Source organism: Anarrhichthys ocellatus, unplaced genomic scaffold (genome assembly GCF_004355925.1).
Source record: "Anarrhichthys ocellatus isolate YVR2014 unplaced genomic scaffold, GSC_Weel_1.0 scaffold2, whole genome shotgun sequence".
In the NCBI taxonomy this organism is placed as follows: domain Eukaryota; kingdom Metazoa; phylum Chordata; class Actinopteri; order Perciformes; family Anarhichadidae; genus Anarrhichthys; species Anarrhichthys ocellatus.
Genome location: NW_022280032.1, coordinates 18,280,885 through 18,307,374, shown reverse-complemented (window position 1 = coordinate 18,307,374; position 26,490 = coordinate 18,280,885). Strand labels below are relative to the sequence as shown.

The 26,490-nt window shown below is 41.9% G+C and overlaps 1 protein-coding gene across 1 annotated transcript in view; it reads left to right on the top strand.

Moving 5' to 3' along the window:
- cdh13 (cadherin 13, H-cadherin (heart)) overlaps positions 1-26,490 on the top strand; it is a 290,291-nt gene that overhangs the window by 91,724 nt on the left and 172,077 nt on the right. The window contains exons 3-4 of the mRNA XM_031857204.1: positions 11,667-11,878; positions 23,460-23,573. Coding sequence (XP_031713064.1) covers positions 11,667-11,878; positions 23,460-23,573 — 326 coding nt within the window. The remainder of the gene's footprint in view (positions 1-11,666; positions 11,879-23,459; positions 23,574-26,490) is intronic.

The following is a 26,490-nucleotide window of genomic DNA, read 5'->3' as shown; positions in this document are numbered from 1 at the left end:
GGGGGGGGTGGGCGGGCTGCGCGGGGGGGGGGGGGGGGGGGGGGGGGGGGAAGGGGGGGGGGATCTGTCCTCCCAAGCCACAGGGTAGAGTCGCTGATGGCTGAAATAATCATGACATTGAAACCCAAATTGAAGAACACCATCTGTTACAGCTAGGCTTACGCAGAAGGAGAATAATTATTTATAACCAACCCGGTGTGTTTGTGGGTGTAGGAAAACACTTTATTTGTGTGTTTGTCTGTTTTTAGTCACATTCTTACATACTCCTGTGGAAATGCATCAATTTCAATGTCAACCACACCATCCTGTGAGTGTACGCTCCGAGCATCGGGCCCTTGCAGTGGTAAATAACTGAGTGGATCCGCAATAACAATGATGATAATGTTGTTTATTTACAGTATACAGCACTTACCACATGTGTCTGTGTGTGTGTGTGTGTGTGTGTGGGTGTGTGTGTGTGAGGGTAGTAGGCTGCAACGGTACTTACTTAGGGAGCACAGGCACATCATCTCAGCTGGGAGTCAAACCATCATAATAATGTCTACACAGAACAAAGAAGCAGGCACGCTACATGCGTTAACTCGTTCTTGTTCAATCAATTATTTACTTTGTCCTTCTAGTATTGCATCAGAAAACAAGGAAATGTCAGTAAAGGCCTCAAGTACAATCTGCTGCACTGCAGACTTGAACACAAGTGTGTATAAAAGGCTTAAAAAGTCCTCGCAGCAGCCCTCAAGCACTTTCACAGCAGGACAGCCCTGAGCCCTCCTGGACTCACATTTTCTTTAAGTATAGACATTGGGACCGGGCCACAGACGTGCACTAATGGAAATCAAGCTTGAACTCTTGAACTTTTACATATATGGTTCATAGTCTGTAAATGTAATCCCAACCAAGTTTGATTACAGATTCAGGGAAGCGGGGGGCTTTCGGTGGTCAGCATGTGGAAGAAGCAGAAACAAAATATAATATTCATAGCTCGGGTACATTTAGAAGTCAACTGAGTGCACAGCACTGCTGCCTCGGTCACTGAGTGGTCACTGACACCCTTTCAATGACTCGGAGCTTCCTCTGTTGCTCCTGTAAGCGCCAGATGGTCGCTCGACTGCAACCATATGTTTCAAAGGATATGAAATGACCTTTGACCTCTAGAATTGATATTGGCTCTGGGTTCCAAACGATTATTGAAGGGCTGATTTTCAAACTGTGTCAAACGACAACCCGTTTTCACACGTTATCCTCTGTTCCCTTCTGGAAATGTGTCATCTCTTCAGTGCCACTGATGGTAGCTTATTGATCAGGTGACCATCACTGTGCAATGTGCCTCAGTGACTGCGATAGTCTGGCTGGTTTGTCAATGGAATACTAGTTTTTTGAGACGACTGACAGTCTCACTAGGAGTCTGGCAGAGTAGCTTGGGGTCATGTGGTTCATTGTGCCTCCTAAAGGTGCTAAAGAATGCCTGACTAGATCTTCATTTGTCTAATTTGTTGTTTTTCTAATGATGGAGGGATGATGTACAGTTACTACTCAGTCTGCAACTGAACCGGCCGTTTGTGTCTTTATATGATGCGATGATTTTCTTCTGCCAGGCTATCTTGCTATCATCCGTGGGCCTCCGTCTCTGCTCTGGCCCTCTTAAACGGAGCGCTTTGAGCTGCGACTGACAAACAAATACAGGCTGATTGAAGTTTGTTACTGTGCTGGAATAATCCTCACCGACTCCCCTCAGATCTCTTACTGTGGTTAACCTTGTCAAGCACGGCTGCAGGGGATCTCAATCGTATAGATCGGCTGATGCGTTTTCATTTATATTTTCACATAAAAACAGGCTGAGGAGCGTTATGATGGCTTTTGAAATAGAGATTTAAATGAATTCATATTTAAGCAGGTGCAACCTTGAAACAGGCAACTTCAAAGACCAGGCCTGTGGGCCAAAACATTGCCAGCTCGCGTGGAGACAGCAAGATGTTTACTGCTGCTGTCGATGTTATGTATGTGTAGCAGTTGTGTACTCCCTCTCTTGGTTGCGTTGTGTTTATTCAGTCACGCTTGATCGGTGGAATCATTAACTCTGTTACATATGCATGTTATTTACTGTGAATAACCTTGAATGGTATATATTTTTAGCTGATGGGCTGACTCGCTCGCTGATGGAGTACATGAATGCATTCATTAGCTGTAAGTGAGCATTGTTTGCCTGGGTTTACCTTCCTACTGTACCTGCTTAACACTCAGTCACTGAGAAACGCTAGCAGGTTCACTCAATCAAATCATGCACCAGAACAGACGCTTACCGTACGTCAAGGCATACGTGAGATGTGTTTTTTTTCTGTGCAGATTCCGATCATTATGTGCCTTAGAGCTCTTTATCAAGCGCTGCTGGTAGAAATGAGAGTTTGATCTTGTGGGTTTTTGTCTTCCCTTTGAGTTTGTGAAGGAGAAGAGTCTGTCTGCGACTTACTTTGCATCCTGATATGTGACGAGTGATTATAAACAAAAGTGCTGCAGCCCGTCGGGGGAAATACACATTGTAATTATGGCAGAGAAAAGCTGCTCAGAAAACCTTGTTAAAATCTAATAAGCCCAAGGTTCTGTCTTGTTTGCCTTGTTTTGTCAAGGCTGAGTATTATGATCGCAAATATCCAAATTAAATAAAACGGGGAGAAAACCAAAATCCGACAGTTAAGTAGAATTTTCCATTGCCCCCCCCCCCCCCCCCCCGATGGGGGATCAGGTGTAAAATGGTGGGGCGGCTGTGGTTCAGGAGGTAGAGCAGCTTCGATCCCTGGCTCCTCCCATCTGCTTGTCGAGTTGTGCTTGAGCAACACACTGAACCCCAAGTTGCTCCACAATCGGAGTGTGAATGAGAGACAGAATGTCACGTTTTTTTGTCCGGAAGTTAGAAAGGCGCTGTATAAATGCAGTCCATTTAAATGTGATGATCTATGCAGTAAAAGCGCAACAACTCTTATGATTGCCCATCTACACTGTTTATGAATTATTCTTAGCAATTTAGCATGGCATGGCTCTGGCAGGGAAGCCAGAGCATCTGGAGCAGTGCTGCCCAAGTGTGATGCAGCTGCAAATCCACCTGTGCTTCACATACATGGTAACATCTGGCCAAAACTAAGAAGCAGGGCTGAAGCACCGGTGCTGCTCACTGAGGAGAGACACAGTCTACTTTATGTGCCCCATCAGTCCAGGATTTTGGTCCTGACTGAAATTTCTCAACAACTATCGAATGTTAGAATGATGATTGCCATGAATTGTTTTACAGACATAGTCTCCAGAGGATGACTTCTCATGACTTGATGATCCCCTGACTTTTTCCGCTGTACAGCGAGCAGTTAAATTTTTTCATTCATTCTATGAAATATCTAAACATCTACTAGATGATATTGGCCCAACATTGTGCATAGACATTAATGCCTCCCAGGAGATGAATCCTAATGACTTCAGTGAGGTTGACATTTGTGCTTTTAAGTGAAATTGGCTAGATTGTCATGCGATTTTCTACAGACATTCAAGACTCCCAGAGGTTTCTTTATTGACAGATTCTGCATTAATTCTTAGAATGGAAAGGCAACGGGACAAGCCCGGCACTAGCTTTTGAACGGTCGTGAAACAACCCCGTCGTACATGACGTTTCTCATTTCCAACCCCAATTTTGCATCTCAAGGTACTAATTGGACTGTAAACATTGAGCAGGAAATGAAAGTCTTGGCCGGGGATATTTGCCGGCTACGCTGGAGCCCCCAGAGGCTTATCCGTCGTCAGATCGAACGGCAGTGAGTTCCGAGATTGAAATTTTAATGGCGTTGGTGATCCCCTTTAATTTGTCCAATCCTTTGCTTTATGACCAAATCAATATGTTAGCATTGTGTTTGTGAGCATGTTAGCATGCTGATGTTTTAGCATTAAACTCAAAGCAGCGCTGTGCCTGAGCACAGCCTCACAGACCCACTAGCATGGCTGTAGACTCTCGGCTAATGATCAGACAATGAAGATTTTTGGCAGTCTTGACAAAGATGAGATGTAAACTCAAGTCTAACATTAAGCACTAGACTAACTGTTGGACTATATGAGACATTGGTCAGTTCATGTGGTGCGGATTTAGCATCAATTATGCCTGATAGTATTGATTCATTATTTTGTGGAAAGTCTGTGTGTGTGTGTGCGTGTGTGTGGACTGTTGGCAGTGTCATGGCATTCCTGGCCTGGTAAGGTGGACTCAGGGCGATAACAAGGAGAGGATCACCCTGAGCCTCGAGTGAGAGAGCTCCGAGCACCCTGCTGGCCTGTATTATTTCATCATAATTACTCCCCGCTTTCTCTCGCTCACTCTCGCATTTCTCCTCTGTCTCTTTTACGCTGCTTTACAGCAGCAGAAAGAGACCCACATAGACACAGACAGCAGGCTAAAGCAGTAGTCTGTAGAAGGAACCATCTCTGGTTGTTGGCTGTGACAACAAGGAGCCTCACAGATCAGTGTAACAAACCAACCCATCAGATCAGTTCTAAACCAGCTGCTGTATTTAGCAAAATGCGAAACAGAACTTTTTCATGTACATGGCAAAATATGGTGATTTTGATTCAAATGAGACTGCTGTGATACCAGATAGCTCCAACTATGCACAGTTGGTAGAATGACTTCGACTCCGCTGGTAAGCTGTAAGTGACTGATCTATTTTGTAAGTGCCAGCTTATCATAATCAGCTTTTGCACATTTCTGAGCTGGTGATTCAACACAATCTCTGAACCTCAAGTAAATAACTTCAAGAATGTCAGCGCCGCACAGTGTAACTTCTCGACTGTTATGACAGTTTTCATTGTAGTTTGAAATAAAAAAAAATAAACCACGAACAACAGACATCTTTTTCTGAGGGCTTAAGTTGACAGTGACATTTTATAGCCCTGTTATTTGTAAGAACACTCAAGGGGCACATAATGTGTTATAATTATCTAGCTGTTTTCTGTTAGATGAACTGAGTTGTGCACTGTGACAGAGAACAACGACACAAAAACAACAATGGATGTCAAACAATAATAAGGGACTGTGTCTCCAAAATAAGTAAACAACTTTTCTGTTCTCATCAGAAGTTAAATATTACATTCATGGTGTTCATGTGGCCACCATTTTAGTTTAAAACATTGAAAAAGTGAACGAACATTGTCAACAGAAGGTTACAGTGTTGACCAACTATAGCCACTAGCCCATCCTGTCTTATGATACCAATTGTTCCTTGAGAGGCGATATTGCTAGTTTGTTTATTGGTTTTAATCCAAAGTGGCAGAAACAAGAAAACAGCTCACACGCTCGTCTCGTCCTTTCCGCCGCCTGGAGGCTGCTTTGCAGGATGGAGAGCACGTGGCAGCTCCGAGAGGCCCCCTAGTCAGCAGTTAGCTCAAATTCAGCCAGTGCAAACCCCAGCACCGGGGTCTGATCCCAAGAAACTGTCTCAACTCACTGCCGGATCACCAAACTTTATGTTGATGCCCTCCGTTACACAGGTTAGACCCAGACGGCAAACTCCGGTTCTACCGACTGAAGCTGATGCGGAAGTGTCTTAAAACTTGCATTCTCTCTCGGCTCCTCCGGTTGTATAGCAGTCTATGAGAAAATGACTCTACTTCTTACTTGATTTATTACCTCAGTAAACATTGTTAACATGAGTTTATGATCTCAATCTCTAGTTTCAAGTCCTCTTCAATACAGCATGATGTTCATTTCGCAAATTATGGTCCATTTAGATTCAAACAGACCATAAAGAGGAGTATGCTTTAAGGTGGGGCTACCTTGTGATTGACAGGTCACTGCCACTGCCACAGCTGTATACGGCATCACTACGTTACTCCTCCGCATTTCAAATATCGTAACTTCCGTTCATCAGATGCAAAAAAGCCAAGATGGCGACGGACGTATTCCAAGATGCCCACAATTCATTGCAATGTGACGTTAAACACGGGGTAACCACTGAAAGCATGGAGACGTAAAAAATAGGCATACAAAGCGGACGGCACACGTGTGTTCAGCCTGGAAAATAAAATGTACTCAGAAACATTAAGGATTAAAGATGGAACAAAAAAAACACCTGAAATCTGAGAATATTTATTAATTCATCAAATATTTCATTTTGTTATTGAAGCTGTTTTGACAAAAACGAGTAAATATATATTTTGAAATTACCTCTCATCTTGTGAGGAAAGAGCCTGGAAAACGTTCAAATCAGGGAGTACAAAGTATCCACAGTTGTACATCATATCTTTTGACATGTTACAGCAAAGTGCTGTCTCATTCGTATTTCCACCATTTCAAGCCCTCACAGTCTCTCACACTCAACCATGTACCAGGTGACATCAGTAAGTCCTTGAGGGTTCAGGGTTTAAGGCCTTAGGGGGGATGTTGGGATTGGGCCGGAGACTAGATATGTTGAAAGGATGGAAATATCCATCCAGGTAGCTAGCATGCTCACCTGACCTATAGCAGTCCTCATAAGCTCTCTGTGATGCCGTCTCAGTTCAGGAAGTAACTGTACTTTGATAGGCTTTAGTCACCAGTGCTTTAGACAGGGCCATTCATCAAAGCCTGATCAAGGGCCCTAAAACATGCACACTAACACACACATCTGACATGATGGGATTGGTTGGAGTGGCCGTAAAGGTGGAGGTGGGGGGGGGGGGGGGTCTTAAAAATCTGTTAAACCCAAGATGAAAGATTAGGACCCCCTTAGTTGTCAAAAATCCTTCAAATCGTTATCTTTGCAGCTAAAAAGCCACAGCCTTGTTACCACTGAATCCCAATAATGGGTCTTACACAATGCTCTGTGATAGGAAACTGCATTTCGGGGTATAAATACATTTTCAGAGGCAGCTCCTTCTCTAATGCCAAGTGATTATTTGAGAACGGTGTTCTCCTGAGCCTTTTCTATGAGGCTGAGCACACTCCGTCTGGTTCGACACGGCAGCTATCAGCTCAAACACACCCGTGCTGCCACCTTTGAGATTACTCCTCTGATTCCCATCTCTCCCATCATGGAGACTTGACATTTAGTTACAAGACAGAAAATTGTCTTCAAAACACCTCAAAGGAAAACTTTAGTTTCTGACGGAGGAGGGGAAGGAATCCAATTTATGTGGCTGACAAAGTGGAGCCAATGTAAATAGGCTCTGATAGTGTTAGACGTCACCTCTTCATCATTGAGAGGGAGGAAATCTAGATTGCAGTTATTTTGTGGAGACGTTTTGTTTTCATTGTTGCTGGGACATCTTGTCATGTTTGATCTCTTAGAAGGTAACTGACATGGTGATGAGCAAAATGTATATATATACAGTATATTCTTTTGAGGATACATAGAAAGTTATGCAATTAACTAACTAACTAACACTGCAGTGGTTGACAGTTTTGTGTAATTTGTAAAAGAAAAAATGTGTAAAATGGGGTGCAGAATCCTAGTTTTTTCTGTAAATGACATTATTCAATGAGGTGCCTGAATTTCATTCTCAGTCATACAATCCCTACAAGATCTGGTGACTATAATTTGTTCTCGCTAAAAGCTTAAATGAGAACTTTTAAAGTGGTATTTTTGTGGCCAAGAGCGATGATGGAGCGATCAAGCCTTCAGTAACCAAGTGCCTTTGCGGACCGACTTTCTGGATGATTTGCCATTCACAGGCTCCGCAGGAGTTTTTTGGCCTGAAAAAAGCTTGAATGTCAAACTTGAGGAAAAAGTTGAACACCCACGCACACACCCTCCTCCTCCTCTTGAGTCATCAGCGAGGGATTTTGGCGACCCTAATCCATGTTGTGCGCAGTTATTTTAAAGCTGAGACAGCTCTCCGAAGAAAGAAAGTGGGTGCTGCACGGTGGTGCTGGTGGTGAGCGGGGTAAGTTGCGTTCTGTCATTGTCGCCTGACTTCAAAGCTGCCAGCTCACCATGCTCTCCGCTGAAATCCCCCAAAACCTGACAACATTAGAATACCATCAAACACTCTCTGGCTGCCTTTGAAATGCCACTGACACTGTTTGGCGCCGCAATTTGCAGGCTCTAAAGAGCGCACCCGTTATTGAAATAAATCTGAGGCTTGTAATGGGAATGGAAATGAACACGTCTTTCATGCTTTGGCTTAGAAGTGAGAGTTGAATATTGAGATGGAGCCTTGTTTCCCTGGAGAGTAGGTTGTTGACTTTGTAGCTCTCCCTCAGTGTCCATTGTACCGTTGCCTTTCCTGTCATTTTTACTTACCCTTCTTTTTTTTCTCCCCTCTATTCTTCACTCTGGTATTCTGTTCTTCACCTCATCCAGATGGCAGAAAACGATTCTGTCCAGAGGGAAGATTTAAAATGATCTGCAGTGAGATAGATACAAAAAAAAAAGAAAGAAGCCAGACTAAACAGTCACAAAGGTTAAGTGTACTAAATGAGTCCTTCGATAGACTTCAGTCTATTGATTTGATAGTCCCAACCGTGGACTTTTCCCATTTCACTTGGAGCTGGCATGATGGAAGATAGACATGTACGGATTGATGAGTTTATGTCAGACACCCAGCCGTTGCTTCTGCGAGGTAAACCGATAGGGAGGGCGGAAGAATAAGAAGAGAAGAGAATGGACGCACGTAGGTGGTGGAGTCTTGCGAGCAACAATAGCATCTGCTTTAAATGGGAAACATGAAAACTCTCAGCAGTGAAACATTATGTGTCAGCTACAGCAGTGGTTTCCATTGCCTTCCACTACTGTCTGCTACTCTGTATGCACTCGAACTACCAGTTATTACGGCTGAATTACAGTGCGTTTGTGCTTCCTAGTCAGCACATCATCCTGAAATGAGATACTGTTTCAAGTAAACTAAGTATGCCCAGTATGAAGCTAGTGTTTTTCATATGGTGGCACTCATCATGGATTCTTATTATGTCCACATTATTAATTTGTTTGTGCATTAGTAAAACTCATACACCAAGACTGCCTTATACACACATACACAACACACGTGCAAATGCTTTCATGCATATACCTATAAATAAACCAAAACCTGCAACAAAAGTGGGAAGCTGATTGATTCTCCTATAAACTCAAATTATATGAATTGTATTTAATAATCATTGATAAAAATGTAATTTTGAAGTCATAATCCTTTAGATTTCAGTATACTGGTTGATTTAAAAACACCAGTGCAGTTTCATTCTTTGGACATCACATCGCAGCAACTTTGCCAGAAATACGACCAAAAAGCAAATGTTGTATCCGTGTACACCACAGACAAACAAACGTTTTCATAAAACTAAAGAGAAGTCAGTCAGTAGTGGATGTTTTTCCCCACCATGCAATCAGATTTCACGCTGCACACCACAAAAGTAGTTTCCCACACAACAGCAGGGAACAGTAAAGTTGACTACTTTGCTGAAAAGTTTGAGTTGTGCAGCCTGTTTCCTGCATCTTTTCCTCTACCAGCTCAGTGTGGCTGCTCCCCCCCCCCCATGAAAAATATACAGAAAAAGGCCATGCCTTGTTTTGTTGATGCACTTTTTGATGAGCAATCACTATCAGCGCTGACCTCAATACATTTTTCATTGAATGGCTATTGTTGAAATATGAAAAAAAGTTAGTTAATAATGAAAAAGGTACTTGACATTGACTTTGATCTCATGAAAATCTTGAAGCTAGGGTTGGTAATCTTATGAAACAAGCAAGAGTACGCCAGATATTAAAAAAGTCAGACCAGAAAAACATCCCAGTGTTGCCTTCAGGCCTCCCTCCAAAGCCACTACCCCAAAGTTATCATAATCAACCTAAACAACCAACATGGCTGTTGTTAGTACTCACAGCTGTAAAGCAGCTTGTGGAGGACTCCGGTGACGAGCAATGAGAGCGCAGGTAGACAGGAAGATAGACTTTCATTTTGTTTATTATAGTCCTGCAACAGACACTGATACCAGGTGCTTTTCTCTTTTTTTGTCTGAGCATTGCGGTCGGGATATAATTTCAACAAATATAACATATTACCTGAGTATTCTAACTTTAAAGAACATATAGTCCAAAGAAAAAGTAGTGCCCAAAATAATATGTTAGAAATCTCCAAAATATGTTAAAAAGTATAAAACAAATTACACAATTGATACATTTTACAAATGCAAATATTTCTGACATTACTGATCCTTCCTTTTTATTGGAAACAAGCTGTTGCTGAAGCTTACTCAATGTGTTTATTACTGTTGTTAGATTTGTATGGCGATGATTATAATACATTGTATTTGTAAGGTAGGCGAGGCAGTTACAGGTTGTTGGTTTTAACTTTATAATGAGCCGGTTCAGCAGAGAAGGGGCACCGCCTTTGCACCGGTGACGGGAGCTGTGCTTTATTTATAGAGAGGCACCACTGATCCACGAGCTGCTCGGAGAAACTTCATAAATATGGGCTCAAATCTGAATCCATTCCCTCCTCAGAATAATGGCCTCTCAATGTGAATCTTCCTTCTGCTGGTTATGAGCTACCGCGGAGTTTCCTGTGTTATGTTAAGCTGAAAGCATGGCATCCATAATTGATGAGTCATTTAGGGCATTGTCTCGACAGTCCTGTTCTGTTCTCGTCCCGGTGGAGTGGAGAAACATAATCTTTCCCCATCTAGATTTGTCCTTGTTCTTACGATGGTCTAGTACTTTTTGTACACTTGGTAACAGACAGTCCAGAAATATGTGGCTGCATGAATAATGCTGTCATGTCACATGGAATATATCCTGTTGCTATATCTTGTTTGTCGTTGCGGGCAAGTCCTCAAACAGAATTGAAAAAAGAACCCATGGAGACTTATATAAGCCACTGTATGATAGACACAGGCTTGACATTTCCCTGCACTTAAAGACCCACACTGAGAGTTGTACAGTACCATGTGGTTCATGTTGCACCTGATCTCCTGATCAACAACACGTGTACACATCCACGCACACAGACTTTCTTTGGCGCCCCTCCCTCCAACATCCACAAACAGCTGGATGCATCACGGGAGGCCGAGGTAAAGAGGAGGTGAAGAATGAGGGAGGGGAGGATCGTCAGGGCTGAGGGTGGGGGAGGACATGAGGATCATGTCACGACAACGACGGGAGTGTGTGGGATAAAGAGAGGATGAGCATGATATCAAGGGATAAAGCCTGGTAGAGTCCTTGGCGGTATCTCCCTCGGTCAGACAAAGCAAGCTCACATGTGCACATGCACCGAACTCAAAGGTGACACTTTTCTCCTCCTGTAACTTTAAATCCTTTCTCCTGATCCAGTCTTGGGCGCGTGCATTCTCCGTAGTAAATGCAACAGGCCTGTAAAGGCAAGTCCGACACATTAATAAGTTTACGATGCGTAGCTTGCAGTGGGTCATAAATATTGCAGCTGCCTTGTGAGAATCGAGATCACTGGTTTTTATTGTAGCCTAGCTGACAGAACATTTCAGAACCTCCTCCTCTTTCCTCAGGGTATCTGTTTATCTTCAGGGCATCTGTTTCTATCTGAGAATTACTCATTTTTTTGTGGATCGTTTGGCAACCCTTCTTCTTTACAGTGAAGCGTATACCTCCGTGGCTGTGTTTCATCTGGCAGATATTTCCTTGACATCTCTGTTGTCTGTAATTTGTTCGGATGTGAAGGCATGACATAAAACCCTCTCTGTGTGTTTCTTCCAGTCGAGTTTGATGACTGTGTGGGGAACGAGGACGTGAAGTTCGAGGTGTCGGACCCCAGCTTCTACGTGGACGGAGATTTGAATCTGGTGCCTCAACGAGATGTCCTGCAAAGCCGGCCATTCCTGTTCATTCACGGGCTCAGTGCACACGCCGATGACATGGCACAGGTGGAAGTCACTGGACTGCCAGTTCAGTCGCCGCACACTCTCAGGGTAAGTAGACATTTCTTGTGCATGTGGTTTTGTGTTATTTTTTGTTGTTTGTTTTTCATCAGTTTCTTTATTTACACTTCATCAAAATTGAAAAGGGTACACTTCATTAAAGATTGAAAAGGTTAATTTAATGTAGCATAACTGAACATAATGTATAACGTAGCAGTGATTAAATAACAATTCCCCCAGGTGAATGAGAAGATTTACGAGCTGCTTATTAGTTTGATATTTTGGGGAATACACTTATTTGCCTCCTTGCCAAGATTTAGGTGACAATGTTTATGGCAGTCTCGTGCCTTTACTGCAAATATGATGCTACAGCCTTCAGCAGCAGGTTAGCTGAGTACAATGACTGGAAGCTAAGTAACATGTTATTTCTCATTTGTTCAATCCGCACATACTTATAGAGTGTAAACTTGACACCTTGTATCTTCAGTATCTTCATGGACGGTCCGCTGGCTGCCTGCCAAACTCACGGTGACAGCCAATCCAGGAAAATCACTGCAAACAGCCAAGGAAGAGTTTGGCAGTACGGCTTGTAGCAATTCAGCATTGTGCTATTTATTTTATACATTTGTTTCTGTACGTTTTGAACACATTGTTAATTAGTGACCTGTAGAAGTGCTGGTGGGTGAATTGTGTTACCCTTGGACAGAGCTAGACTAGCTTTTTCTCGTATTTTCAGTCTTTGCGCTAAGCTAAGCTAAGCTAAGCTAACTGGCTGCTGGCTTTGGGCTCGTTAAGGTGCCGGTAATTATCACCATAGCAACCTCAGCCCAGTTTATCCAGGTAAACATGACATGCTGTGTGCATAGATGACCAACAGTGAGCAGACGCTTCAGCTAACTGTTATAGAGACAGTTATGTGATCATGTCGATGAAAAATAAATAGTTTGTGTTAAGTTAGCGCTCATTGCCTTTCAGTTACCTGGTGGTTAATTATTAAGCTGTGTGTTGCTAGTCCACATGTTAAACACCCAGTGTTTTTGATGGGAGATTTAGGAGATTTATTCAGCTTGTGTGCAAAAACCTACTGTTATTTACGTAGAGTTAGTTCCTCAAACCGCTGCGTCGTGGGAAACCGTAAGCAATTTGTGCCCATGTACCCGACTCCTTAAGCCTTCATCAAAGTTGTATAACCCCACGTCCAATCTCCATGTCCCAGCACAGCACAGCACGCAGCACAGCTTCAAATTTTCCTGCACAGGCATGAGAGTGGTATCAATTAAAAAAAAAAAAAGCAAATGTGTTTATTTCTCAAACTGTCAAAACTATTCCTTTTAATGAGGAGACAAGATGGTTAGTTTAGCATTTAGCTTGCTTTGAGGTGTAAACACAGACACTGAGTGTGATTCACCAGACGTTCATGCATTAATGATCGTTATTGCAAATTGGGAAAAACTTGACACTCATGAATGTGAGGCACGCTGATGCGACTTTAATTATCGCCAATTAACATAATTGCACCACCTCAGAAATGCCATATTAGGCAGTTGGGAAACTCCCACATCCATAATCTATAAAACCAAATGGACATTTGAAGAAAGTGAAAAATAACTTGAGTGATGCAGGTATTAAGGTGATATACTCTGTGTCATATATAAGAAAAATAGCCTTCAATTTGAAAACAAGTGGAGGCATTACAGCCTCAGTAAAAGATGACGGAATAGTGGGAGAGCACAGAGACGGTGATTGATGTTACATCCACCAAGAGAACCACAGCAGAAGTTAAAATAAAAGGTTTTGATTTACTAAAGAGGAACGTGTGAGAGCCGCTGGAGGAGGTCGGAAGAACAGCTGCTGCTGAGCTCTGCCAAACCTATGAGCATATCATCACCATCACCAAGGATGTGAGTATTTCTAGTGCTGTTGCAGATGGCAGCAACAACTGAGCCCAGCACTAAATCCATCCGCAGGCTGATGAAGCTCATGTTTGATGATAGACAGTCTAGATTATTGATCCAGATTACTGACACTTAAAATTGTTTATCCTTTCAATAGGCTCTGAAAACTTTGGAACGTCCCAGTGGAAGTGAAAGTCTCGTAAACGTGTCCACTGTGGCATTCACATATGCTTTACACATGCTCCGAGTCAGTGTGGTGGGGCAATGCTGGAATATAAGAATAAATGGGAACCACTTAAACTTCAATGAATACCCGAATGTGGAGACATTTCTTGTGTTTACGATCATTATTCATGCACAAGGTCACATGGAAGGGAGGAGGATGAGGAGAGGGAAGCACTTTTCTACAGGGCAACATAAACAGCTGTAATGTTTTTGCACCAGGGTTTGGTGCATGAAAAATGACACTTTGACTGGCCAGTTCCTATTATTTTGAAATTTGGCCAGTAAGCCTGCAGCCCAACACGGAGCTTTGTCTCTCTGCAAATGTGTCCTTTTGTTTGTGTACTCAACAGAAATGTGTTTCTGGAGCCAGCATATTGACTGCCTTATAAAACTCTGTGCACCTGAATAAACCCCATTGTCCCTCATTCATATCCTCCGCATACCTCAATCCCCCCCCTTCTTTTTAGTCCAAATACACTAACTTGATTAGAAAAGTTTCCAGAGGCCCGCAGGTACAGTTGGTATTCCCCTCATTCTCTCAGAGATCATCCGTCTTCCTGCCGCAGTGCTCCGAGTCCTGCTGCTACAATTCCTCCAGCCCGGAGCTTAATGAACGTCTCCATCCTTTTCAGCATGACGTCGCTCTCATTTGTTTGTGCCGCTCACCATCGTTTATTTGGTTAGCTGGTCCATGGGTGTTACCTTGGCGAGTCATTAGGGATATAAGTGAATTAGTCTTTTGGCAAGTTATGTATGGGAAATGAAGTTTCCACTGACAAATGTGCCTGTATAGTCTTTCATCTGCATGTGTTTGCTTTCCATGAGACTTTCTTGTTTGTAGATCACTGTCACGTAGCACTTCATATTTTTACTGCATTTATTTTTAGTGGGGGAAGAGCAGTTACAGTTTTTTTTATGCCTCTGGGCCGGCGGCAGCGTTTTGTTTTGGGTTGTCCGCCCTTGTGTACTTTCGTCTCTGAGGAGCGCCCGGTGGCAATGTCTTAAAATTTGCCGCAAATATCCACGTGAAGTTAAGCATGTGCTATTTAGATTTTGGTGGTCAAAGGTCAAGGTTACTGTGACCTCACATCTTTCCCATTCACGTGAACGTGAAATCTCAGGAAAGCCTGGAGGTAATATCATTACACCTAACACAAATATCTACTTGGACTCAAGGATGGACTAATTTGAATTCGGTGGTCAAATATTTGGTCGATGAATCCTGATAACTTTGATGTTGCCCCTCTACCATGAGGTTGATGTTGTCAATGTCTCAACAACTATTTGAAGCAATGCCATAAATGATGATGCACAGAGTCATGTCCCCCGTTAGGATGACTGGTAATATCTTCTGTAATCCTCTGACTTTTTATTTAGCACCACCATGAAGTCAATATGATGACTATATATCTGCAAAACTAATGATATCCCCAGAATCCTCAGCGGTACTTTGCTTCAGTGCTAATTAGCAAATGATAGCATTCAATTATGCTAAAGCACTTAGCATCAGCATGTTAACATTGTTATTGCGAGCATGTTTGCATGCTGATGTGTTTAGCTCAATGCACTGCTGTACCTCAGAGCAGCTAGCGTGGCTGTAGACTCTGGGTCTTGTTTCAGTGTATACTTGAACACAGTTCAATAGTACAAGTAAATTATCAACTATCATGCCGTTAGAAATGCAATCACTCTCTGAAGCCAAATTCTGGTTTATTACAATTTTGGGTCTCATTTTTGTAGCTTTGGCCAGTAGTTCTACAGGCTATGATAACTCTGTATCGACTAAAGTGATTGTTGAGATCTGGGACCATAGTAACATCGCTTAAATGTTTGGCAGAGAAGAAAGCGGTTAGATATCAGACACATTGTTAACACATTGTAATTGTTATTACTACCAAGGAAAGATGGCAAAAACTACAGGAATTGTCCTTCAGGAAGTGGTACATGTTACTCTGAGGCACCAAACACCTTAAAGTTAGAACATATCGTACAGTATTAGTTGAATTTAGTTGGTTAAAATCATTTTGTTTTTCCTTAAATTGCTTCAGTAAGATACGATCAAGCTGTATCAGGGGAAGTTGATTAAGTATTTTATCTTTCTTGTGGACAAATGCTTTTCCAACTAGATTTACTTAGCTGTTAATTATAGAGCAGAAACAGTCAAGAAGTGCATGAATTAGGCAAAGGGTAGAAGAGAAACAAAGATTAAAAAAATGCATAAATAGTTTGAGGGGCCGGGGCAACGAATGACATGAGAGAAGACGAGTCCTCTGGTGAGGCAGGATGGTTCAAAGCTCTCATTATTTCACTATCAATTAATCTGCTGAAGCTCCTCAAGCTCTGGGACTCATATCATCAGAAAATCTATTGTCACTTTCTCTATCCATATCCTGTAGTCCCCCCCACACACACTCCCCCATCCAACGCCTCTGCACTGTCTCAAGTGGCCCATCAAAGAGGAGTTCAGAGCTGCAGCAGCTTCTAAAGAATCTGTAACTAACTCATGGCATATTTAAAAGCTTGTTTCAATGAGCCAGGGGTTTGACTTGTTGAATGGACTCTGCTGACTGCACTCGGGTGCTGAGCTTATGATCTCCGATCTGAGATAGTACTCCTGGTAGCCTGTTTTTCAATTATTGGACCACGGAAAAAAGGTTTCTTTTTGGAAATTGTCTTTCAGTAATGAAATCTTTTTGTCATGCTCCTATCAAAGTTAGATTTGGTATTTGCCCAAACCTCCCCTTGTTTCCTCTGAGACACAGAGCGGAAACATTCCATGGTGGATTTATTGGCATAACTAATGTTATCGTTGCAGCAAATATTGGCTGGTGATAATTGATAAGTGCTGCGAGCGAAGGTGGAGAGAATCACTTTTTAATTCCTCAGCGCGCGCTGTTAGCTTGCTGTAACACAGGCCCAGAGGGAGAGAGGCGGCTGATGAATGATTCTTATTTCAAGCCAAACTCCAAATTCAATCAGTAATTTATCCCCCCATCCCTTTTTTTTTTGCAACTCTATATGTGAATTAATGGAAGAATGCATTCCAATTCAACAAATTGTTCAAGTCCAGGATATGGACTTGTTTGCGTGTATTATTCTATGTTATTTTGTTTGTGCTGTACAGAACAACAGTTCTGCAGAACATTTTCTTACCTTCGGGGGGGCATTGACAGACGCCATTCAAATGCAACGACTGATAAGACGCAAAATAATGTGAGTCCAAAAGCCTATTTATTTTGCTTTTGTTATGTTTCATGCATTTCCGCGCACTGAATGAAATGCAATATTGCATTCTCAGGAAAATCCTCATCCTGAAATGGCAAATAGATTTTCTCTAACCAAGCTTTACATGTTCAGTAAGTCTTTCTGAGGATGACTAAGATGTGACATCTTGCAACCACAGCACAACATCTCATAATGTACCACACAATACAAATAATCTTCCTCTCTCTGTCTCCTTCCCACTCACGCTGTCTCTCCTTAGCTTGTTCTGTAGCTTTCGTTTGTTAATTCTGTTTATTAATTCTGTTTACTGCCTTCGGCTCCTCTATCTTTTGCTGAAATGGTTTAATATACATATATATATATATATATATATACTGACTAACACATAGCTTGTATGCGTGGGAGTGAGTACTGGAGAGGAAACCAAAAGGCTTCACGACATGTTCATCTACAAGAGCAGCAATCAAAACTTCACCTTCCAATTATTGATGTGCATAATTTCCCAAAAAAGCTGTGCTAGTTGTACCAATGCTTTGTCTCACATCAGATGAAATACTAGACTCAATGGCACCTCTGCAGCCACAAAAAGGCAAAATGGCACATATCCAACTGCCAGTCCACATTCCATACGGGGGCTTGACCGACGGCTCTCCCCGAGCCGAGTCCATACAGATTGAGCGACTGCCGTCCCTACGTAGCGTTCTTAAAAAAATGTTTGAATAAATTAGGTGAAGTAGAGAAGCTAAAATTAGAAAGAGATCATGAAAGTGATGCTCGGGTCTCTTAGATTTAGTTAAAAGCCTCCCCTCTGGTGTGCTGTACCAGCTGCAGATGAGAGAACAGTCTGACTGTGACAGAAGTAAAGGGAAACGTGATTATCACATGGATAAATTGTTCAGGTCAGCAGAGGATAACAAAGACATTATTTTAGAAATGGGTTCCAAGTTATTTTTTTTTTTTGAGAATCAGCTAACCACTGGGCTGAACAACTTTGGAATCAGTGAGCTTTGTAAATACAGATGACATGCCCCTCTACAGCGCTATGAGCTGATAAACCCAAAGCATGCTGGATCGGTGGTCAAAATTCAAACAATTCACACAAACTGAAATATTAGCGATTTTTTTTCCCATAAGAACACGGATGGGGTTTAGTGGTTGCTTTAGTGCCTTTGAACATGGCATTGCAGCACTCTAATGTGCTCTAACATCTGAACCATGTAATATGAAGATAATGTATAGGACTAAAGATTATTGTGTACAATTAGCTTAAATGTACGTATAATAGGGGCAGTTTTGCATGGCTGCATTTTTATAATTAGCTTGTTTTGAGACAGTTAGGTCAGGATTATTTTCAGGGCACACTCGACACCACTGTCTGCAGGTGCGATTGTACACACACACACACATATAATCACTTTGGCGCAGTATTAATTAATTCAGCTAATTGAATATTTAAAATAAGCATTTGTCATCAGTGTCGGGCTGCATTCTGCTCGACTAAGATGAAGAGTGTTTATGCTCCATTGATTATACTTCAACAAAGTGTGACGCATTCAACAAAGTGTGACGCATCAACACCCAGATTGAGGGACGCGTTTTCAGGCGAGTGAGTGAATTCATGTTGTTTTATTTACATACATACCGCAGACACTAACATAAGTTGGCCTAACTGACGGATTGCATGACATATCCCAGAGTTTACTCCACTTCGCTGTGCACCCCCGTCACCACTGGCTGATGCTGGCCTTGATATTGTCCATTTCTCACCAGGTCTCCAACACATTGTCAGGAATGAGTAATGACACTTTTCAATATAGCATTGAGAGTGGAAATGGCAGAATGGACAAGGACGTGACTTTACTGCCACAGCAACTGCACGCTCAGGTGACAATGACAAAGGCTCCGTCTTTCTCTCCCTCACACACACAGGGACACACACACACACACACACACAACCATACATATGCTGTAGTACAGTATGTATGCATGGAAACACTGCAAACACATGTGCCCTCCTTTTTGACTCGTCCAGTATATTCCAATCTTCTTAAAGAGACTTTTTTTTTTCTTGTCTCGACACTTTTAACACAGTACACACGGATGCCCTAATGATCATTTGACAGACAGAGACAGAGAGAGAAGCAAATGTATCAAGGGTGGATCAGGGTTGATGGTGCGGCAGTAATTTATGAACAGGACACATTAAAGATTCACGGCTTCCTTTTCTTCCGGGTGTCACCAAGCTGTACGAACGCTATTCATCACAGAAGCAGACTGCAGAGAGAGAGAGAAAGTGTGAAGAACGGCTATTGCTAAGTGGGAGGACAGAACGAGGGAGAGCTGCAAAGTGGCAGGTGAAAAGGTGAGAGGATGCAAAATAAGGCTGCAAGTTATCTTATCCAGTAAACCCCAGTGGCGAGCCGTCCTGATGGCCAGCTGAACACGTTTGTCAGCGCGTCTCGCCGTCCTGAGCCACCTGCAGAACAATGATAGGTTTTTAAGCGCCATCACTCCCTCCCCTTATCCACTGTATCTCTGCTCAGTGAAGACATGGATTTGACAGCATGATCTATCTCAGCCCTAACCCCTGTCACCAGTCCCCTCATTCAGCCCCTTAAAATACCTCACGGTACCTGTTTGCCTCCCAGCTCTCCCTCCCCTGATTTACAAATATCCCACAGCTGAGACCTGTGCATGATGGGATTGATTCGCTCATCCCTGGGCTTCAGACTCAGGCCGGGCTTTTCACAGGCAGTGCTTAAAAGTCCATCAGCTGGCTTGTGAACAGGTCACATACATGTACACACACCACTGCCTGTGCTCTTTAGACACAAATAGATCTCATAATCGCTCACACTTTGGTGCAGTTTTCTGTTTCACCGCTTCAGGTCCAATTTTAGATTCGGACATTTGGAAGGTCATCCCTCAGTGGGTTTGATAAGAGTGGTCATTTCAGAGACTGCTGTGTGTGTCTTTGGTTTGTTCTGGTCGGGTTGTGTTTATGATTACTATGTCACTGTGTTCCCTTTGACCTTTGTAGGTGTGGGGTGTTTGTGTGTGTGTGTGGGGGGGGTGTGCCCTCTCTGTCTGCATGTCGACACTGTGCTGTAAACAAACGGCCCCGTTTTTCCCTTTTACCTGTTCTCTTTCCGTCATTCTGACAGGGGTGAGAGTGGTGCCAGAGTCTCTGTCAGCCAAGAACAGGAGTGTGAACAGTAAACATGCAAACAGTCTGCACACACACACACACACATACACACAACCGCGGCTGTGTGCAGTGCACGTTGTCAATAAAGGATTGTACAGTAGGCTATAAAAGATGAAGGACAAAGGAGACTATTTGCATTGCAAATGAAACCACAAAAACCTCCGGTCGGTATTTTTGAAAGTGTGTAATGATTGTAACCGGGGCTCAACGACTAGGCTTGTTGCTGTGTTGCTTCTTTCACTCTCATTGTTCTGTCATTTTGCTCAATATTTAGGCAGCGACTGCCTTTGTGTGGACAATGGACCGTGGTTGCATCGGGCAGATCAGATTAGTGTTAAAGAATGTTCTCTGTTAAAGTCCCACTGAAATCCCATCTAGTCATCCATTTTGCTGTCAAATATCAAGGAAGGGAAAAAAATGTCCCATGAAAAATTTGATAAATGCTCTTTTTCTGCAACGCCTCTGGAGGATCATTTCAATGTCTGAGCTCTGGCAGGAGAAAGAGAGAGAAAGTAAACAAACTGTCAGGAAAGTAAAGCTTACAAGTCCTGGGAGGAAAGTGTATTGTTAGCGGTGGCAATGAGTGATAGGAACCATATTACAATCCGAACAGACTGAAATGACATTAAATAAAGCTGGCCTAAGCTTTCGTTAGCTAGCTAGGTAAGTTGCGAGCCAATTACCTAACTAGCATGCAAACTGAAGTTATGTGGATGTTCGTTTGGTTGCTCGTTCAGCAAACCAAGACACTGCATTGAACGCATGTCCATGTTTGCAAGTTAAATAAGAAGGAGACTTCAGCTGTCTGGCTGTTAGTGAAGTGTGACCGTCTGCCTATTGTAGAACGTGGCATTACTCCTTCATGCAAAGGTTTGATTAGCTTTATGAAACAACTTCTGCCTATAGAGTTGGGAGGGGCTGCTGGTTCTGGAAGTGTTTTTCCCCTTTTTTATTCCCATTTCAGTTTGTTCTTCAACTAATCTCCTTAACGTTATCTTAAAACAGAAACACAGGACTCTCCCAGATGATGTAACAGCCCTATAGGATTATGTGATGACCACCATTTAGTTTGTTTCTTAGATATCATGTTTTTGTCCATCATGTTGGATTGGTGGACGGGTCGATATACTAAAATACCCATGAGCCTCAGCTGCCGTTGGTCATTCACACCACCACACCAATTCACCCACAAATGAGGCAGTGTTCTCAACACCATCATCTTTAGCTTCCACTCACCGTTAGCAGTGTTTCTTTGTTTGTTTTTACGATATTTTTTTAAAGCAGTTCTTAATGTTTTGTACTGAGGATGTAGCAACAGGAGGAGTTTCATGCCGATACAAGCCGTAGAAGTGCTCCAGCCATGAGTCCCTTAACACTGTAGTATAGGACAAATTAATGGAACTTTTACTCCCAGGACCAAGAGCGGCCAAAATAAAAGTGGAGAAAATGAAAAGATGTGAAATATAAATGTCTGTTGTTTGGGTTTGGAATGTTCTCAAAGGGAGATCATAGGACGTGCACTAACAGAGCAGATATGTACAGTGTGCTGAACCACAAATAAAAACAAGGCATGCAATTGGATTTCAGTTTGAAAGGTGATTATTATCCCCAGATCAATCATACCAAATATAATGCTCTTGTATTGGGTGAACTGAGGGATGGAGGCTCTACAAGGAACCTTGTGTGAGGAGTGTAAACCAGAGAAATAACATTCTTACTATTAATGTGGGTGTTTTATTGGAGTACACGCATTAGAAGAACAATGATAGAAGACAAGACACGTATCACTAATGATACACATTGTACACCCTAACTTCTCCCACTGTAGGTACTTCTTTTTACTGTGTGTTTACAATAAATATGTTTTACCAAATCAGAGGCAAACTGTTATCGGGTATTATCTGCTGTAGTCTCTATATTGTAGAAGGTATTTATTATAATTTGCATGTACTGTACCATTCTCTTCACTCATGCTTCATCCTTGTAAGAGACACTTTACCTGACACAATAACAACTAAACATGGACACTAGCAGATACAAGTCTCTGTGATTGTGTGACCTGTTTGGTAGCGGGTGGCAGATTAGCTCTCTATGCCGTTAATGGCTTTTCTTCTGACCCGATTACTTTGGGAGATCAGGAGTAATAGTAGATCGTAAAAGACATAAATAGAGCAGAACAAAGGGCAATGAAACAAAACTTAGAGAATGTGAGGCAAAATGTACGTCTTTTTTATTGAAATTCATGTTAATATCAATCATAACACATGTGTCATAAGCATGTTTTATGGACATATTTATATGGGCAAGGCAGGGCATTTTGTGTGTGTATTTGTGGTCTCCTCTCGGCTCGTGTCCAGGTGTGCAGACGGTGGACAGCCTGCCCCCCCCTGTGGGTCATCACCTCCATGTTAACAGCCGGCTTATAGTGTCAGTGACAGACATTATTTTCATCACAATCCAAGCAGAGGGGCCCTGAGTGTATCAGGGATGTGAACGTGAAGAAGAGTGGGAGAAATCTCTCGCTATGTTATACAGCAACAACCACGTCTTTGTTGACAACAGCGGGAGGGTGGAAGATGAAATTATATTATGCTATTGTGCTCTCATGAGCAACAATTACATTTCGGATTGGCTCCTCCTGCATGAACAACACAACTGCTCTGCCAAAACCTTGTCATCTCTCATTTCTTCAGTTTTAACCACCTCTTTTCGTCTTGGTTGCTCTTGCATTAATGCTTTGTTGTTGTTGTTTTTTTCTACTTTTTTCCCATGTCCTTATTTAACACATGGGCTGAATAAATCAAACACAATCTTTGTATTCTGTATTATATAGCACCCACCGCTCTGCCATCAAAAATATATATATATGGTATATATATAGATATGTTCAAACATTTTGAAATGCATACTATACTGCCTGCTGTGTGTGTTTGTGTTTATGCCTCGTCGGTGGGGATGAGGGTAATGGCTAACAATATGCTAACAAGTCATTTTGGGTAGGGTTGGTTTCAAAAACGCTCCACAACGACCCCTCTTATTTCAAAGTTTAACAGTATGGTTTCTCTTCTTTGTGTTTTAGGGTATCCTGGGTGTCGGCCAGACGCTGCCATTCAGATCAAAGAGATCCCTGCTGATCCCTCCTATGATCGTAACTGAGAACCAGAGAGCTCCCTTCCCCAGAAAAATTGGCAAGGTAAGAAACACCATAAAGAAGTATTTCATGACAAAAAAAAACTCAGCCGAGAGAGAGAAAATTGCCCAAGGTATAGTACTAAAGATTGGATACGTGCATTATTTAACGCTTTAGAAAATAGTATTTTTATGGTCTGTCGCAGCTCGGTCGCTCTTTGTGAATTTTCACAATGGTCTTATTCAGCCCCACAAAAGAAAGGCATGATGTTCCGCTGCATATGTTAGACAGTTCCATAGACGATGCATGGGGAAATATAAAGACGGTGAGAGGAATAAAAGAATGTGAAAAGAGAAGAGAAATTCTTTGATTATATTTTCATATCAAATCACAGACACGCTTCAAGTGAGTCCCTTAAGTGATTGCCAGCCACTGTTATATAAAGCAGATGCTTTAGAACTTCTTCTTTACTTAGTCATCTTTTATTTCACTGATCTAGTGTTAACATCGTCATTTCGCATTGTTTTACAGAAATACGATGCATTCCAGATATAGGAATCATTTTTTCCTCATTATACCCCATCATGTATTTTGGGGAGCTCATAATCATTTTACTTAAATGAGTTTTGGCTTAGTGGGATTTGAGTAGCGTTTATAACTCTTTGACACGCCATGCAGTTACCCTGATGAGCTACAAACTCACTGATATAGAAAACACAGGAACGTTTCCATCAGAGTTGTTTATGCCCCCTTCACTCACCACCAGCGCAGGCTAAGCTTCAGTCAAACTCCATTATCTTCTAGCAGTTCATCACGTATGCCAAATCCATCAAAAGGTCTGAAGCAGACTACCGCTGCGATGCTGCTGCTTGAACAAAAAGTGCAGTGGCTGTAGCCTAGCATGCTGTTCTTCTGACTGCTGCTGAGGGCCAATACATAATGGCCAAGGACTAATCTATGCAGGGGATACTTTACTCCTTATCTCGATCTGACAGTGACTGACTTGCTGTCCCAGATCAGAGTGCATGCCGCTGACAGGGCTCATGACCAGGCTCATGGACGGACAGCCATAACTTGCTGTTGTTGTTGAGTGATGATGATCGCCATACCCACCAGAGATCTAAGAGGTCTGGACCTCTGTGTTTTTTTTTCCCAAGATGTATATAATAATAATGCCTTTAAATAATTGACTAAAAATAACTTGCATTTGGTGCAGTAAAATATATTGTACAAAGCCAAAATGACCAAGTTGCTTATCTGATCATCACCGTTCCTTGTGTGGGTGTGTTGTGCAGTGAACGACATTGTCGTTACTGCAAAGAAATGTACTCAACACGGTGTTTTTTTTGATTATGTAAATTACCATGCGAATTAGTCATGCGAATTAGGATTCAGGTAACTAGATACTTTTACTGCTTCTAGTTCAATGCCATTCAAAATTGAAATGCTTTTCTTTTAATTCCTTTTGGGTTGAAATTCATCTTAAAATGTGTGTTGGGACCATTTTTGTATTGTGTTCATTATATGTGTATTTATATGATGTAGTTTGTGTTGTGGTAATTCCACTTTGTGCACAGTGGGTGGTACAAATAGGTGTGTAGCAGGTGTGTTATTTACAGGAATACTGTATGTACAATTCTTGACCGTCATGTGACGCTTACCTTCGCTGAGCCATTTATTTGTTTGCGTGCAAGATATTAATTGATTATTAATTGAATAATTGAAGTGCGCGTGGATTCACTTGAGTGTGGCTTGAGTGGGGACATTTGGGAATGTGAGTTATTAAACCAACATGTCTCAATTAGCTCATAGTTTTTTTTTCCTTTTGTCAAGTCAAACCATTACAGTGAGGTAGCCCTGTATGCTTGTTTTCTTCTTTTCAAGATTATTCTAGCAAAGGCTGGTACATTAGCATATAAATATCATTCAACCTAGTGTTTACTTTCTTCACTGGGACACATGAAAATGAAAAGACTCTTGACAATCAGAGCTCAGCTCTGCGATGAAAGAGATATGTGACAAGATGAGACAGAGATAAATAGTAATAGAGAAGCTGATGGAGATGAGAGAAGAAGAGCAGATACTGCCCACTGTGCCCATCATTAGCATCGTGTCCCTGTGCTGTTCAGCACAAACAGAAGTTGACTTGATCCAATTCAAACATTGTCATCACCACAGAGGTATTATGTTCTTTGGTAATTACAGTGGAACAACACAAACACCTAGCATAGTTATAGTATAGTGATAAAGTACTCCTCTATAAATATGTTACAAAATGATGAAAATATATAAAGCGTTTATATTTTAGTAAATTAATTTTAAAACATTTTAGCGGGAAAGAAAAGTAAGAAGCCTCAAAAAAGGGAAATTCAGAGAATACAGCGGGTGAGGGAGAACAGTTGGTGAATTTCCCTTGACTCGAACACTTTTTATTCAAATGTTTGCATTCGTTGAGATTCATATCCAAGTGTGCATGCATGAGTGCATGCATGATTTTCAGTAAACAATTCCCTTTTCTTTCAAAAACATATTCTGATGTGAGTTTTTTTTCAACAAAACACTACAATCCTAGTTGAATATTATTTCTAAGAAAAAAACATTCTCTCCAGCACCAGAACAAATAGGTGGTGTCATTAGAGTGGATGTGATTAGGAGCCATGTTCTAATACTCTAGCTTTATTGTACGCTTTAATGATTTCTTAAGCTAAAAGGACCATGCTAAATTCAACCCTCCAAATAATCACTGGGTCATACAGTTGAAGTCACTCCGTATTGAAGTGTCATGTCTGTTGCTTTTATATTTAAGCATTTTTCTACTGTGATGATTAAACATCGTGAAAGCTTCCATTATTGAACCCTTACCAGGACAACACAGCCTTTTATCTGACACAGTTAGAGATACATTTGATGTTGCTGCTTTTTTTTTTTTTTAACAATGTAATTTTTTGTATTGAGGTTGTAGCAACGTAGACCTCAGTGT